General features: G+C 35.9%; 1 protein-coding gene across 3 annotated transcripts in view; it reads left to right on the top strand.

Moving 5' to 3' along the window:
* The window catches only part of AP3B1 (adaptor related protein complex 3 subunit beta 1), a 290,306-nt gene that overhangs the window by 258,642 nt on the left and 17,134 nt on the right, over positions 1-14,530 (top strand). For all 3 annotated transcript variants that reach the window (XM_055299187.2, XM_063612139.1, XM_055299189.2), the window contains one exon: positions 13,218-13,315. In XM_055299187.2, the coding sequence (XP_055155162.1) occupies positions 13,218-13,315 (98 nt within the window). The remainder of the gene's footprint in view (positions 1-13,217; positions 13,316-14,530) is intronic.

The following is a 14,530-nucleotide window of genomic DNA, read 5'->3' as shown; positions in this document are numbered from 1 at the left end:
AACATTAATATTATTAAATAACTCTGAGAAGATATCTTTTGAGATATACATACATGTTATCTTGAGATTCTTAAGTGGAATATTATTGATGTCATCAGTACCTAAAACTCACACATTTTTTTTTCCTTTTTACATCGATTTACAAACTGCTTTGATAAAAGTCAAAAGAGAACATTTATGCAGTTGGCAAAGGTTTCATAGCTGAATGCTATTCAGAAGAGCTTTTTTAGGATTGGATTTTGTTGTTAATGTTTTTCTATAATGCTTTATACATTTCTCGTGAAATTCAGAGGCTATTAGCAAATTAGTACAAAGCTGTATTCATGCACCATTGAGAATTATCTTTGAACTCTTTTCTTTTTCTGATATAAGGCCCAATTGGCTATTTTGAGTTGAAGTTTCTTTGTTTTTATTCTAAAAAGAATTGAGACATTTTATCTACATTTTAGCTAGCTTAGAACAGAATTTGTTATGATTTAAAAGTGTTGAAGTTTTAGAAATAGACATTTTAAAATAAATGTATAGATTAAACATAGTGAACTTTTCATTTTCATATGCCTTTTCAGTTTACCAGTAATTCTGGCCTAATGTTATACCTTTTATTGCCGAGAACCTGTAATGATAAATATAAGCAATGTAGCATAACACATTGATTTTATGCAGATCATCACCTTTATGTTTTGGGAGGTCTGCTATATTAGTGATATATAAAAACTGATTACTTTTCTCAACATTGCCTAGTAATTGTTTATTATTTTTCTATTAGACAAACAACACAGATCAATATTACTGAACAACAGGCTATGAGTAACATCACTCTAAATAGATTTGCCTCTAACACCAGAGGCATATTCATTTTAATGATTTGGACAATGTGAACCCAATGACAAAGCTCATGTACCAAGTTAGACCAAAATTAAGAACTAAAAAAGATTCCTTTTTCTTATCAATTTATATAAAGAACATTTTGATTCCTATGTAATTGGTTTTTTTTTTCCCAATTTTAATTACAAAGACTTCCTTTATAGTCTCTTGGACAAGATTTGCATTTTGTCTTTCATAATTAACTAAGTCCCTTTAAGGATGGATATATATGCAGGTAGTATTTGATTTTTATCTTATGCCAAGGAGTGTATGTGAGTAATATTTTTCTAAATTTCTTTCGAACTAACTTTAGGAAAGTAATTCATGTATTTCACATAGAAAATGTCCTTGGCTATTGAAAGCATTTACATTAGTATGTTTTGCTATTATAAAGATATAAATTATTTATTTTAGATTTTGTTAAGCACAACAGCATGCTGGATCAAAAATTTTGTGTGTGTGTTCCAAAAAGAGCACTTTGTCTTGCATCAAATGTAATTGATCCTGAAGCAGTGTAATCACAATTACTCACTTTCTTAATTGGCCTGCCCAAAATCAGAAAATGGAAACCGATCGACAGTGTTTAAATCAATAGCTTCATAGTAGTGCTTGTGGGGGTAGGGAGATAGTGGTAATGGGTAGATCAATTGGTCTTAGATGCCAATCACCGACTGTGCCTTTTGCATAGTAAATAGCACTTTTTGCTTAGTGATGTGCTGTATTAGTCTTGGTAGTTCAATAAAAAGAAAAAAAGAAACAAGAATGGCTGATATTGAATTTTTTCCTTGAAATACATTATACAAATCGATACATAAAATTATGGGTAATAACAGCATATTTGATAAGAAGCCTTCAGAAATGCTGAGAACATGGACCAAAAGCCTGTCAGATACTCTTTTATTTGTTAGAATAAAAAGAATGAGAGTAAAATGATCCTGCTTTAGCTTCTGGATTAATTCTATATCATTATAATTGTATCTATCGATAAATAGATATAGACAGAACTGTTATATTAAGCTACATAGTTATATGCATATTTGATAAGCATTTATGCCTCTTTCTTGCTTTGGATTTTAAATGGTCATCAAATTAAGTTCTTGATTAAATTTATTGAGATCAAATATGTGTGCAATATACATAAATATATCTGTCTAAAAGTTAGTGCAGTACATAAACAGATCCTCATCACCCCCCAGGCATGCATATATTAACCAGTATGGGAAGTCACACAGCTTAGTGCTAGTTAGAGAACTGAGCACATGTTTTTGTCCAAAGATCCATTAAAAAGAAAATGCATTCTTTAATAGTGAATGATCACTAAAAATATAAGAAAGAATGCCATTAGCTGACCAGAAATTGTGAGGCATTATTGACAGAAAATAAATAGGATCAGATAATAACAGAGAAAATAAAAATCACAGGGTAAAACACTCATGGGAGAAAAACTACCATAATGATAAGAACCAGTGTGGCAGAACATCAAGCACAAAGTGGGTAGGGGTCTTAAGACAGTCATCAGGGAATTAACTCCTTCCAGCCCCTTAGTTCCCCAATCTTACCCCTGACAGCAGGCAACATACACATTTAATTTGAGACTTAAGAATAAAACTCTAAAGAGAATGAGCCATTTGCCTGGGAAAGACGTTTTGTTGTGGATGTGGGGACCTACAGGAGCAGAGCAGGGTTTGAGTTTGTGTGAAGGAAGCAAGGATGGTCAGAGACGAGATGAAATATAGTTTTATCCAAGATAGTATCTATCCAAAATATTCTCAGATCCTCACCACTAGGGTAAAGCCAGTGTTACTTTTGTTGGTGGGGAGGAAAGGCCATTTCCTGCCTGCCTGCCTCCAACTTCATGTCCACATAACCAGTTAGTATCTCGTCCACTTATAAAAAATAAAACTTTAGTCAGCCCACCCAGGGGAGAGGCGACCCATAGTAATGATAGTTGCTAGCTCAGTAGGTGAATAATGGAATGGACACAGCTGAATACTGATTGAGCATCCTGGAAGAATGGGTCAAGGAAATCAACTGGAATACAAAGCAAAAAGGTGGAGACAGAAAATAAGGAATGTTAAAAGGATCAGTTCATCTCATAGGATCTCTGGCAGGAAAGAAAAGACAATGAAAGGAAGAAATAATTTAGAAAATAAATTATAGAGGAACATTTTCTGCTGAATGTGGTGGCTTACGACCATAATCCTAGCACGTTGGGAGGCCAAAGCGGGAGAATTGTTTGAGCCCAGGAGTTTCAAGACCAGCCTGGGTAACATAGCAAGACCTTGTCTCTACAAAAAATCAAAAAGGATTAGCCAGGTCTGGTGGCACACACTTGTCATCCTAGCCACTTGGGAGACTGAAGTGGGAGGATCACTGGAACCCAGGAGTTCAAGGCTCCAGTGAACTATGATCGCACCACTACACTCCAGCCTAGGCGATAGAGTGTATCCCTGCCCATAATGAATGAATGAATGAACATGTGCCCCAACAAAAGAAACACACGAGGCTTCAGATTAAGAGGGCCAAACAGGGTGAATGTGAAAAACTATGAAAAAGACCACATCCTGGTGATTTTTTGGTAAGGAGAAGAATATCCTATTATCTTCCAAAGCAGAGAAAAAAGCAGCTTACCTAAAAATGGACAAGAATGAGAATGGAATCAAATTTCACATCAGTACTCTTACCAGTTCTGGAAGCCAGAAGGTAAAGGAAATGACCTTAAAATTTTGAAGATACCAAATAGTCATTTTTCAGTGAAGGATTCTATCAATCAGTTTACCACCTGCACATTCTTTCTGAAAGGATTACTCAAAGATATACTGTAATAGAATATTTTCTTAAATCTGAGACAGAACCAGGCATGGTGATGCATGCCTGTAGTCCCAGCTACTCAGGAGGCTGAGGCAAGAGGATAGCTTGAGCCCAGGAATTAGAGGCTACAGTGCACGATGATTGCACCTGTGAATAGCCGCTGCTTTCCAGCCTGGGTAACATAGTGAGACCTTATCTCAAAAAAAAAAATCTGAGACAGAGAAAAACATGGAATTAATAAAACAGTAGTGAGCAAAGAATTCTACCTATGAAATTTATCAATGTATAAAAATAATTGTTGACATAATGTGAAAAATAAATATTAACAATAAATTGGAACCAAAATCCCCACAGAGACAAGTGCAAGGAGGAGTGATGGTATACTAGGGTTCTTGTTATGTTTGAGAAGAGAATTGATTGATGGCAAAAATAGTTTAAATATGGTTTAAAATATTAAAGATAACCACTAAAATAATAGAAATGTGATGTATTATAACTTCTAAACAGCTAAAGGTAGGAAGAAAGGGAGTAATTAAAACCTGATCAGGGCTGCGTGTGGTGGCTTATACCTGTCATCCCAGCTCTTTGGAAGGCCAAGGTGGGAAGATCCCTCGAGGCCAGGAGTTCAAGACCAGCCTGGCCAGCATAGTGAGAACTTGTCTCTATTCAAAAAATAATAATAATTTAAAATAAATGTTTAAAAGTTGGTCAGTTTAACCAAGAGGAAGAGGAAAAAGCATGGCAAATATAAAACGAAAAAAGATGGCTAGAGAGGCCATGCACACCACACATACTAGTTTTTGCAATTAACGTCAGAGAATTAAATACTACTTTTACTAGACAGGTACAAAGCAAAATTTAACATATGCTATTTATGAGAACCCTCCCTAAGAGAGAATGGCACAGAAAAGTTGAGATTAGATAGATGAAGTGTGTGTGTGTATGTGTGTGTGCATGTGTGTGTGTATGCATTTATCAGATACATGTGCTAAAACTAGAAAAATTAAGAAGTATTTTAGGTAAAAAGTAATAACACAATATTTTGTGTTCATTGTAATCCTCCAAGAAAATACATTGTTACAAACCATTAAACCATGCACTTTTGTAATTTATAAAGCAGAAAATAATACAGATACTAGGAGAAATTGTCAAAGCCATAATCATAGTATATTTTAACATGCACGTCAGAAATGGACAAATCAGAGAGTAAGGATAAATAGGTATAGATACATACAGGTTTAATGATTTAATTAACAAGCTTGATCCAAGATGCATATGTTTACATAGAATTCCTTGTTTCCTGTGTGCAGAAAATACTCATTTTTTAAAGGCACATATAGGATGTACAAAAAAAAAGGAAAACTATGGGATAATATGATCAAATAAAAAAGAACTAAGAAAGATTAGAGAGGAGAAAGACGACAAAGCACAGAGGTCTTTTAAGTTACAAAATAATACTATACAGTTCTACACCAGTAAATTGGAGTAGTTAGATGAAATTAATTGTTTCCTAGAAAAATATAAATTAGGAATAAAAACGATTAAATTGTATCAGAACCTTAAAAAAGAGAATTTTTCTAGAACGAAAGAAAAGGAAATCATGGCATATCATTCTGTAAGTCTAGCATCACCCTGATTTTAAAGCCCAAAAGGATAACCTATGAAGATGGACATCAGTTGTAGTTATAAATTCAAATGACTTCTGGCCCATACAGGTTACCCATAGCCACATGAAATATCAGAAACAATCTCTTTTAAGTCAGAAAAGCAAAACAAGGATGTCTGCTCACCATACTATATTCCACATTATAATGGAAGTTCCAGCCAATATAGAAAGGCAAGTAAACGCCATTTGCAGTATAAATGCTGGAAAAGAAGAGACAAAATTATAATTTTTTTTTTTTTGAGATGGAGTCTCGCTCTGTTGCCCAGGCAGTCTTGGCTCACTGCAACCTCCGCCTCCTGGGTTCAAGCGATTCTCCTGCCTCAGCCTCCCAAGTAGCTGGAACTACAGGCACGCACCACCGTGCCCGACTAATTGTAGTATTTTCAGTAGAGACAGGGTTTCACCATATTAGCCAGGCTAGTCTCGAACTCCTGACCTTGTGATCCACCCATCTCAGCCTCCCAAAGTGCTGTAATCCCATTACAGGTGTGAGCCACAGCGCCCAGCCAAAATTATAATTTTTATTCAACATAATTATTTTCTTTTTTTTTTTTTTTTTTTTTTTGAGATGCAGTCTTACTCTGTCGCCAGGCTGGAGTGCAGTGGTGCGATCTCGGCTCACTGCAACCTCTGCCTCCCAGGTCCAAGCGACTCTCCTTGCTTAGCTTCCTGAGTAGCTGGGATCACAGGCACGCGCCACCAGGCCCAGCTAATTTTTGTATATTTAGTAGAGATGGGGTTTCACCATGTTGGCCAGGCTGGTCTTGAACTCCTGACCTCAGGTGATCTGCCCGCCTCGGCCTCCCAAAGTGCTGGGATTACAGGCCTGAGCCACTGTACCTGGCCTATTCAACATAATTATTAACCCATAAAGTTGGAATCAACAGAAAATCTGTTATTTAAACTAATGAGTTTAGAAAGGTGGTACAAATACTTACGCAGAGAGAAAAAAAACTGGAACTTTCCTAAAGGGCATAAAGGAAGATATAATTAAATATAAAGAAATATAAGCAAAATAAAAAAATAAATATACTGTATTTTTATGGGAGACAGTATTGCACCTCAAATTAATCTTTAAATTCAATGTGATTCTAGGCTAAATGCCAGTCGACTTTTTCAAGAAACTTGGCAAACTTCTAAAATTCAGCTGGAAAATAAAATGCACAAGAAAAGTCAACATTTTTAGTGAAAAAAGTCTTTCTCTATAATAATTTAAAAATATTCCTTTAAGCCACAAGAATATTTTTATTCTGTATAATTGATATTGGCACAAGAACCAATGAAACCAGAGAATTTAGAAATGTAGAAATTTTGTATGTCATAAAGGTGACATTTCAAATCCGTGGGGAAAGAATGGACCATTCAGTAAATGCTATGAGGACCATTATTTGGAAAAAATAAAGGTAGCTTCCTCCCATAAATTATACCAAAACAAGTTCCACGTGGATTTATTATTTAATTATAAAAAACTATAAAAGTATTTAAATATAGTGTAGATAAATATTTTCATACTCTGAGGACAAAAGTCTTAAGCAAGACACAATACTCAGAAAGATATAAAGGAAAATAACAGGTTCTTCTATTAAAAATTTAAAACTTCTCTACAAGTAAAGAAAAAGTAGACACCGTGAACAAGATAACAAGAAAGCAGTGCAGCTTATTTGGCAGAAAAAAGTTTAAAAACCAGAATGTGCAACTCTCACAATCAATGAAAAAGGAATCCAGTAGAAAGGTAGGGAAAAGGCTAAGAATAGGCAATTTACAAGAAAAGAAATGCAAGTGGCCAACTTGCATTTGAAAAAGATGTTCAACATGACTAATATTTAGGGAAATAAAAATTAAAACATTTCACCCATCAGATAGGCAAAGTTTTAGAATAACTTTTGTATCTGGTATTGACCAGGAAGGTAGAGAAAAACATGTACTCTTGTATGCTGTTTGTGGAACCTTAAATTAGCAATATCAGTAAAATATTCATACTTTTCAATTCAGCAATTTCACTTTTAGGGTATCAAGCCTAGAGAAGTATTTGTGCTTGTACGGAAATAGATCTAGCCAAGTATAAGCATTGTTTATAATGGAGAAAAATTGGAAATGATAATCAGTGGGGGAATAATGAAATAATGATATATCCCTATTACATATGTAGGTTTTGAGTACCTCCTGTGCATTATTTCATTTTATTTCCTTTAATAGTTAAAACTAGCCTGCAAGGTAAATGTCACTCATTCATAGATGAGAAACTTGAGTCTCAGAATAGGCTGCTCGCCCGTTTCTCTTACTTACAAACTTTACCAGTTTGGATCCTATAAAGCAATCTGTGAACTGAGGTTACATATACTACAAGAATATATGCTACAGTTAAATGTGTACCAAGTACAATCTTGCCTTACATTAAACTTTTATGCCATCTGGTCCTATGTAGCTAGGCTATTTAAAGCTACCCTAATAATAGTGCTTCATTGATCTGGTAACTGTTAATTCTGATAAATTTACATCTATCATCAGTCATTTTCACATTCCCTATCCATGTCGAGGCAGTTATGTGTAGAAATGGAGATAATCTGTCTCTCCCCTGTTTAATCAAAGGGGTTGTGAAGAAAAAAGGAAAAGAAAAGCTACATGGAGAGAGAAATAAATCAAAAAGAAGGCAAAATGGTAGAAAAGGAGATGTGTATAAACTGGAGGACATCCTAGAACACTCATGTAAATGAAAGTAAATTTTCCCCCAAATAAAGAGGAAATGTTCCATCTTAGTTCTATTATAAGCCACACCTTGCTTACAAGATGAAACTAGCTTACAGAGTGAGTTATGTACTGGTGATATTGGATTTTGTATTTGGTTGTGTGTAACAGAAACCCAACTGCAGTGGCATGACCAAATAAGGATTTATTATCCTCCTAGAACAAGAACTGCAGGGGTTGGCAGTTCAGAGCTGGTGCAGTAGCTTCCCAGTGTCTTCAGGACATAAGGTCTTCCACCTTTTTGTTTCATGTGCTAATTTTGTTAGCAAATGCTGGTCAACTTCGTGATCACAAGACGGCTGCTCCACCTCCAAGCTTCCATCTGCATTCCAGACAGAAAAAAGGAAAGAAATTACATGGAGAAAGGGGCCAGATTTATGTCAGAAAAGCAAAACTTTCTCAGAAATCCCTACTAAAGTTCTGTTTATAATTCATTGGTCATAACTGGGTCACTTGATCACTCTTAGCTACAAGAGACGCCGAGAAATATGTTTCAGTTGGGCTGTCTAACGCCTTGCTTGTTGCTAGGAGGGACATTTCAGGATCGCTTTCCCCACCCCCTACAAACAGCTAGACATTCATAGATGCCTTAGAAGGCAGATCTCCTGCCTCTTCTCTCTCTGAACTCCCCACCCTTCTCCCTTGGTATCATTGCTGTCAAGCCACTTTTAATCGAGGAGTATGTGGTGTCCTTCTGGCACGTTGGGAAGAAGAGTTTCTATTAAAAAGAATAAACAAGAATTCAAAAGTGTTGTACATAACGATGTAACTCAGTGGTCCCCTAACTTTTGAAATTGTTTACCTCTATGTGTAAAAATATTTTGAGTATGTACTCTGTAGAAGTTTATTTGTAATTATATATGTGTATGTATATATATATATGTGTGTATATTTCTCACTGTGCTAACATGTATTTACTAAAGCATACAAAAATAGAGGCCAGGCACAGTGGCTCATGCCTATAATCCCACAACTTTGGGAGGCCAAGGCAGGAGGATCACTTGAGCCCAGGAGTTCAAGATCAGCCTGGGCAACATAGTAAGACTCTGTCTTTACAAAAAAAAAAAAGGGCCAGGCGCAATGACTCACACCTGTAATCCCAGCACTTTAAGAGGCCGACGTGGGTGGATTGCTTGAGGTCAGGAGTTTGAGACTAGCCTGGCCAACATGGTGAAACCCTGTCTCTACTAAAATACAAAAATTAGCCAGGCGAGGTGGTGGGCACCTGTAATCCCAGCTACTAGGGAGGCTGAGGCAAGAGAATTGCTTGAACCCAAGAGGTGGAGGTTGCAGTGAGCCGAGATTACACCACTGCACTCCAGCCTGGGCGACAGAGTGAGACTCTGTCTCAAAAAAAAAAAAAAAAAAATTAAATTAGCTAGGCATGGTGGCATGTGCCTGTAGTCCCAGCTATTTGGAAGGCTGAGACAAGAGCATCACTTGAGCCCAGGAGGTCGAGGCTGCAATGAGCTGTCATCACACCACTGCACTCCAGCCTGGGTGACAGAGCTGAGACCCTGTCTCCCAGAAAAACAGAACCTTAAAAGGAATGAGAAAAATAAATATAATTAGTAGGGTTTTTGCCTATACCTCAGTGGATTGTCTTGTGCCTCTGACTTTGGAGAACTTTGTACACAGTGACTTGAAGCTGAAATTTTAAATTTCATACTAAGTTCATTTGTAATTTATATATATATATATTCCATGTATGTATATATACATCTTCTTGTAGTCCTTCACCAGTGTTTACATATTTCTCTTAATGTGACCGAGTCTTCCCCTCCGTCAGGTTTGGACTCATTCTTCGAGTAGCCTACCCTCAATCCTTTCTCTCTTAAGCACTCCTTTTCGGTTGTTTCCAAAGAAGTATCCTACTCCTTTCTAGGGCTACCCCACTCACCTAGTTCTTGTGCTCTTTATCCCAACCTCTTTTACCTCTCCTAAGACCTTGCTCTACCAGTTATTTGTTTCTTCTTCCTTACTGGCTCTTTCCCCTCAGCCTCTAAACATGCTCAGGTTTCTTTAGGTGTTATTCCTTTGCCTCTTCATTCTCAGGAACCTTCTGCTTTCTGTTCCTTCTTCCATTGCCAGTCTTCCCTTCACCCTTCAACTCACTGCCTTGTGTAGTCTTCCTGCAATCTGAACAGCCTTGCTAAGATTAACAGTTATACTTCTTTTTATCCCTCATCTTACTCTGCCTCCCTGCAATATTTGGCACACACCTTTTTTCCTGACCACTCTTCCTCCAGTCTCTTCTGCAAGTTGCTCTTCTTCTGTTCTTACTTAAATACAGGTCTTCCCCAGATTTGCACTTAATCCTTTTTGTGGTATCCTCTTTTCCTATATGATTTTTATCTACTCATAAGGCTTCAGCTCTTCCCTATACCATTTACACCATTCTTACTGCTTCCAGACTCTTATGTACTGCCCTGTCCTCTCTCCTGATTCCCTTTCTTTTTTCTTTTCTTTTCTTTCTTTTCTTGATGTGGTCTCACTCTATCACCAAGGCTGGAGTGCAGTAGCATGATCATAGTTCACTGTAGTCTCAAACTCCTGGGCTTAAGCAATCCTCCCAGCTCACCCTCCCAAGTAGCTAGGACTATAAGCACCTGTCACTATGCCCAGCTAGTCTCTCTCCAGATTCTTGATTTGTATTTCCAATTATCTGCTGAATATCTCTTCCTGGGTAACTCAGTACTCAAAATATAATGTGGCTAAAGCCAAATCATTTTCTTTAAGACCCTAAACTCCTTCAGCACATTGTCATTCACTCAATTGTTCACATTAGAAGGTGTGAAGTTTCTTCCCTCCATTCATCACCAGGTGTGTCCTTTCTATTCTAGAATATCCATAAAATATTCCATCTTCCCCCTGCCCAGTGCTACCCACCATGGGGAAGCTGTATATTATAGTGGAATAAATGTGGACTTTGAAGTTAGATACTCCTGGGTTCAAATCCCAGTGCTGTCAGTTACTAGCTGTGTGACCTTGGGCATATTGTTCAACTTCTTTTCAGTTTTCTTATCAGTAAATTTGAAATAACAGAAGCTATCTCTTAAGATCCTTTTTAGGCTTTATTAAAGTAAAAAACACACAGTAAATGCTTAAAAAAAATCAAAACCCTGCCTAGACTATTAATTTAGACTCCTAACTGATGTACCTGCCTTTGGTTTCTCCCTTACTCCACCTTACATACTGCCACTGGAGTTTCTAAAACATAAATGGGACCATTTACCTTCCTATGCCAGAAATCTCTAGTAGTTTCCCATTGCTTCAAGAAACACTGAAACACCTTTGTCTTAGTTATATGAGTAAAGTAACCATATGCTTTATCACACATATCAGGACACTTTAGAGAGTGAAAGGAGACACCAGCTGGACAGGATTCCACAACAACAGCCATAAACTGGGACTATTCCTGGGCAGACTGGGATGAATGGTCATACTATATATGATACTCTGCAATGTTCCCCCAGCCTCTTCTGTTGACATATTAGGCTGCTCATCATTCCCAAAATACAGGCCTAGAATGCCCTCTTTCTCCTCTTGGAAGTAAACTTAGTCTTCACTCCTGCAGAATGCTTTCCACATATCTAAGGTAGTGCCTGCCATTCCATTATAAGTATAATTTCTTTCCCTCCCACTAGACTTGTGAGCTTCAAGGGCCAATCTCACTTGGCTTTAAATCCCCGGATATTCACACACTACATAGGATCAAGTTTGTATTCAATAAGTGTTTATTGAATTGATAAATAAATTGGATTTATTGGTTTGCCTTCAACAATCCATATATGGAAAAAATATAAGGCCACTTAAAAGAATACAATACATAATAGCATAAAATAAAAGTGGATTTTATGTTCTTTTTTTATATTATGTCGTTTGTCTCTACCCACACATGAATAAATTCAAGTGTTTCTTAACCTAATGTTTAGTATTTCTTATCCACAATCCCTGTTTCTCTAGCTACCATCTCACAGGCTATGGGATCTAGTTCTAACATGAAGGTAGAAGTCCCTCTATGGGACTTCCTGAAAGCTTTTGCTTTTGTAATAAAAAGGAACAAATGTGGTTGACACAGTTACTCAACACTCTCTCATCACCACCCTTCCTTCAATGGAATGTAAACTAGGTACCTGGAGATAGAGCAGCCATGTGGCAACCATGAGGATGAAAGCCAACATAGTAAGGATGGCAGAGGGAAAGCTAGAGTAATCTGGGCCTCTAAAGGGTTTTTTAAGCCACTGAATGAGCCTGTGACTGGTAGCTCTAAGACTTCTTGTATTATAAATGATCAATGCCTTTTTCTCAAAAAACTGTTAATTGGATTTTCTGCTTGTTTGCTGCCATGAGTATATCATTTAGGATACACTCATCAACCTACCCCTAAACATCTAACTTTAAAAAAATTTTTAGACAGTTTTAGTGTTTTTTATTGATCATAATATCATGAGACTTAGGTAAATGCACTTACTGTTTTTCTATCTGATATTAGAACAAACAAGATTGGCTTTCTTAAATTCTTCATATCCTGTCATTTGAAATAATAACTCTTACCACGTTGGTCAATAATGTCAATGAATAGCACTACTAGCAAATAAGGGGTTTTTTTTTTTTTTTTAGGAAAGCAAGTTTGCAGATGAGATATTACTTTATTAGCACCTATCTAAACACAACATGGTCACTCTATTTTCTTCTTTATTAAAAACTAATATTTTTAAAAAGAGATCTTAACTGTTTCAGACTAAAGCATTTCATCTTCTATACTTTAAGATGTATGCAAACTAGAGATAAAATATTACTTCTCTGTAAGCTGCATGAAGTGTTTCTCTTGGTGGTAATGGTTATATACAATTACTGCAATTTTTTAAAGTTCTTTTTCAAATGGGATAATTTACTATACCTATATAGTTTTGTTTTTTAAAAAATCTTGATTGAGATAACAGGTGTATTTTTCTGCAAATAATGTTGTTTGGGAAAATGTTTAAACCTTTTTAGCTGTGATATTTAAACCAAAAAGGTCTTATACTGTATATGCTAGCATAGGCTTTCATTGTATTGATTTAACTACTTAGTATTAAGAATGTTTATTTATGAAGCATTTAGTCAGCTTTGATTGTTTTTTCTTCAGTACCAAGGATGATTGCTTCAGTGTTAATATTCAACCACCTGTTGGAGAACTGCTTTTACCTGTAGCCATGTCAGAGAAAGATTTTAAGAAAGAGCAAGGTGAGAGATGTCTACAACTTACTAGAAATTTACATACCAAATAATATGTGCTTATTCCTGTACAGTCTCTAAAATAAATTTTCATATGTACATAGCCATTAACAGATATTGGTGCACAATCTTCCAATTTTTGTTAATGCTTTTCACTTACAACCTTAAAAACAGATGTTTGTCTATATTCCTGGCATACTTGAAAATTGATTAATATGTCTTTAAATGATACATTAATTCTTAATCACCTTTTCAATGCTGAGAGTTGTTGCTTGTCAACCTGATGATATATATACTAATGGGTTTTGTATTATTGAAAGTGCCAGGAATTGGGGACTTTACCGATGTCCTACCACTATAATTGTTATGTTTGTGTATTTTTTCACTATAGAACTGTTTTTTTATGTCTTACTAATGTATTTGTCCCTGCACACATTAAACTACCTTATCCTTCAAAATAAACTCCTAATTATGGCATTAAAATACTTCGTTTCTTTTGACCTAATTCTATGTTAAAGAAATGCTGTGTTGTCAGAAACTATTAGAACTGAAACATTTTTAAAATAAGTACTTAAAAAGAAAATATTTTCAGCAAAATGCAAGTATTAATATCTGTAGTTGGCCCAGAGTCAAACATACCTTCTAATGAAAACGAGGTGGTTTTTTTCGTATGTGAATAAGGGGAGATAACTGTCTGATTTTATGTGTTTAATTAATGATAACGTTTATAAAACTAAGGCATATTTAAATGCTACAGTCAGCAGTTTTTACAACTTTATGTGAATCTAAGCCATTTTTTTCCTGTGGAGGGTGTTATCAAAGATCCCTTCATTTTGAGGTAGTAAATCATACCCATCAAACTTCCAGAACGTACTAGGCACACACAAATACCTACACCTGAGAAGAGGGGCATGCTTCCTGGCACTCTGCTATTGTGCTGAAGATACTGTTTTTACTCTAAGCCTTTGCAATTCACAATGTCAAAAAGAAAATCTCATACAAGGCCATAAATTAATAGTAATATTTTTGCTGGGCATTATTTAAGCGATAAAAAAGAATGATGAAATCTTTCTTTGGATTTGCATTTCTTGGAAAGTTGATTATTGCTATAGAGGAAAATTATCTTTGTGATTTTATTTTTCTATTGACAAATTGAATTGATTCTTATATTTGCTATTCTTACCCTTTGCTGGCTAAAGCCTGCCTCTCTGCTTTACATCTGCT

The sequence above is a fragment of the Symphalangus syndactylus genome, chromosome 11 (assembly GCF_028878055.3).
Source record: "Symphalangus syndactylus isolate Jambi chromosome 11, NHGRI_mSymSyn1-v2.1_pri, whole genome shotgun sequence".
Classification (NCBI taxonomy): Eukaryota; Metazoa; Chordata; class Mammalia; order Primates; family Hylobatidae; genus Symphalangus; species Symphalangus syndactylus.
Note: the sequence above shows the minus strand (reverse complement) of the source record. Positions and strands in the feature narration are given on the sequence as shown.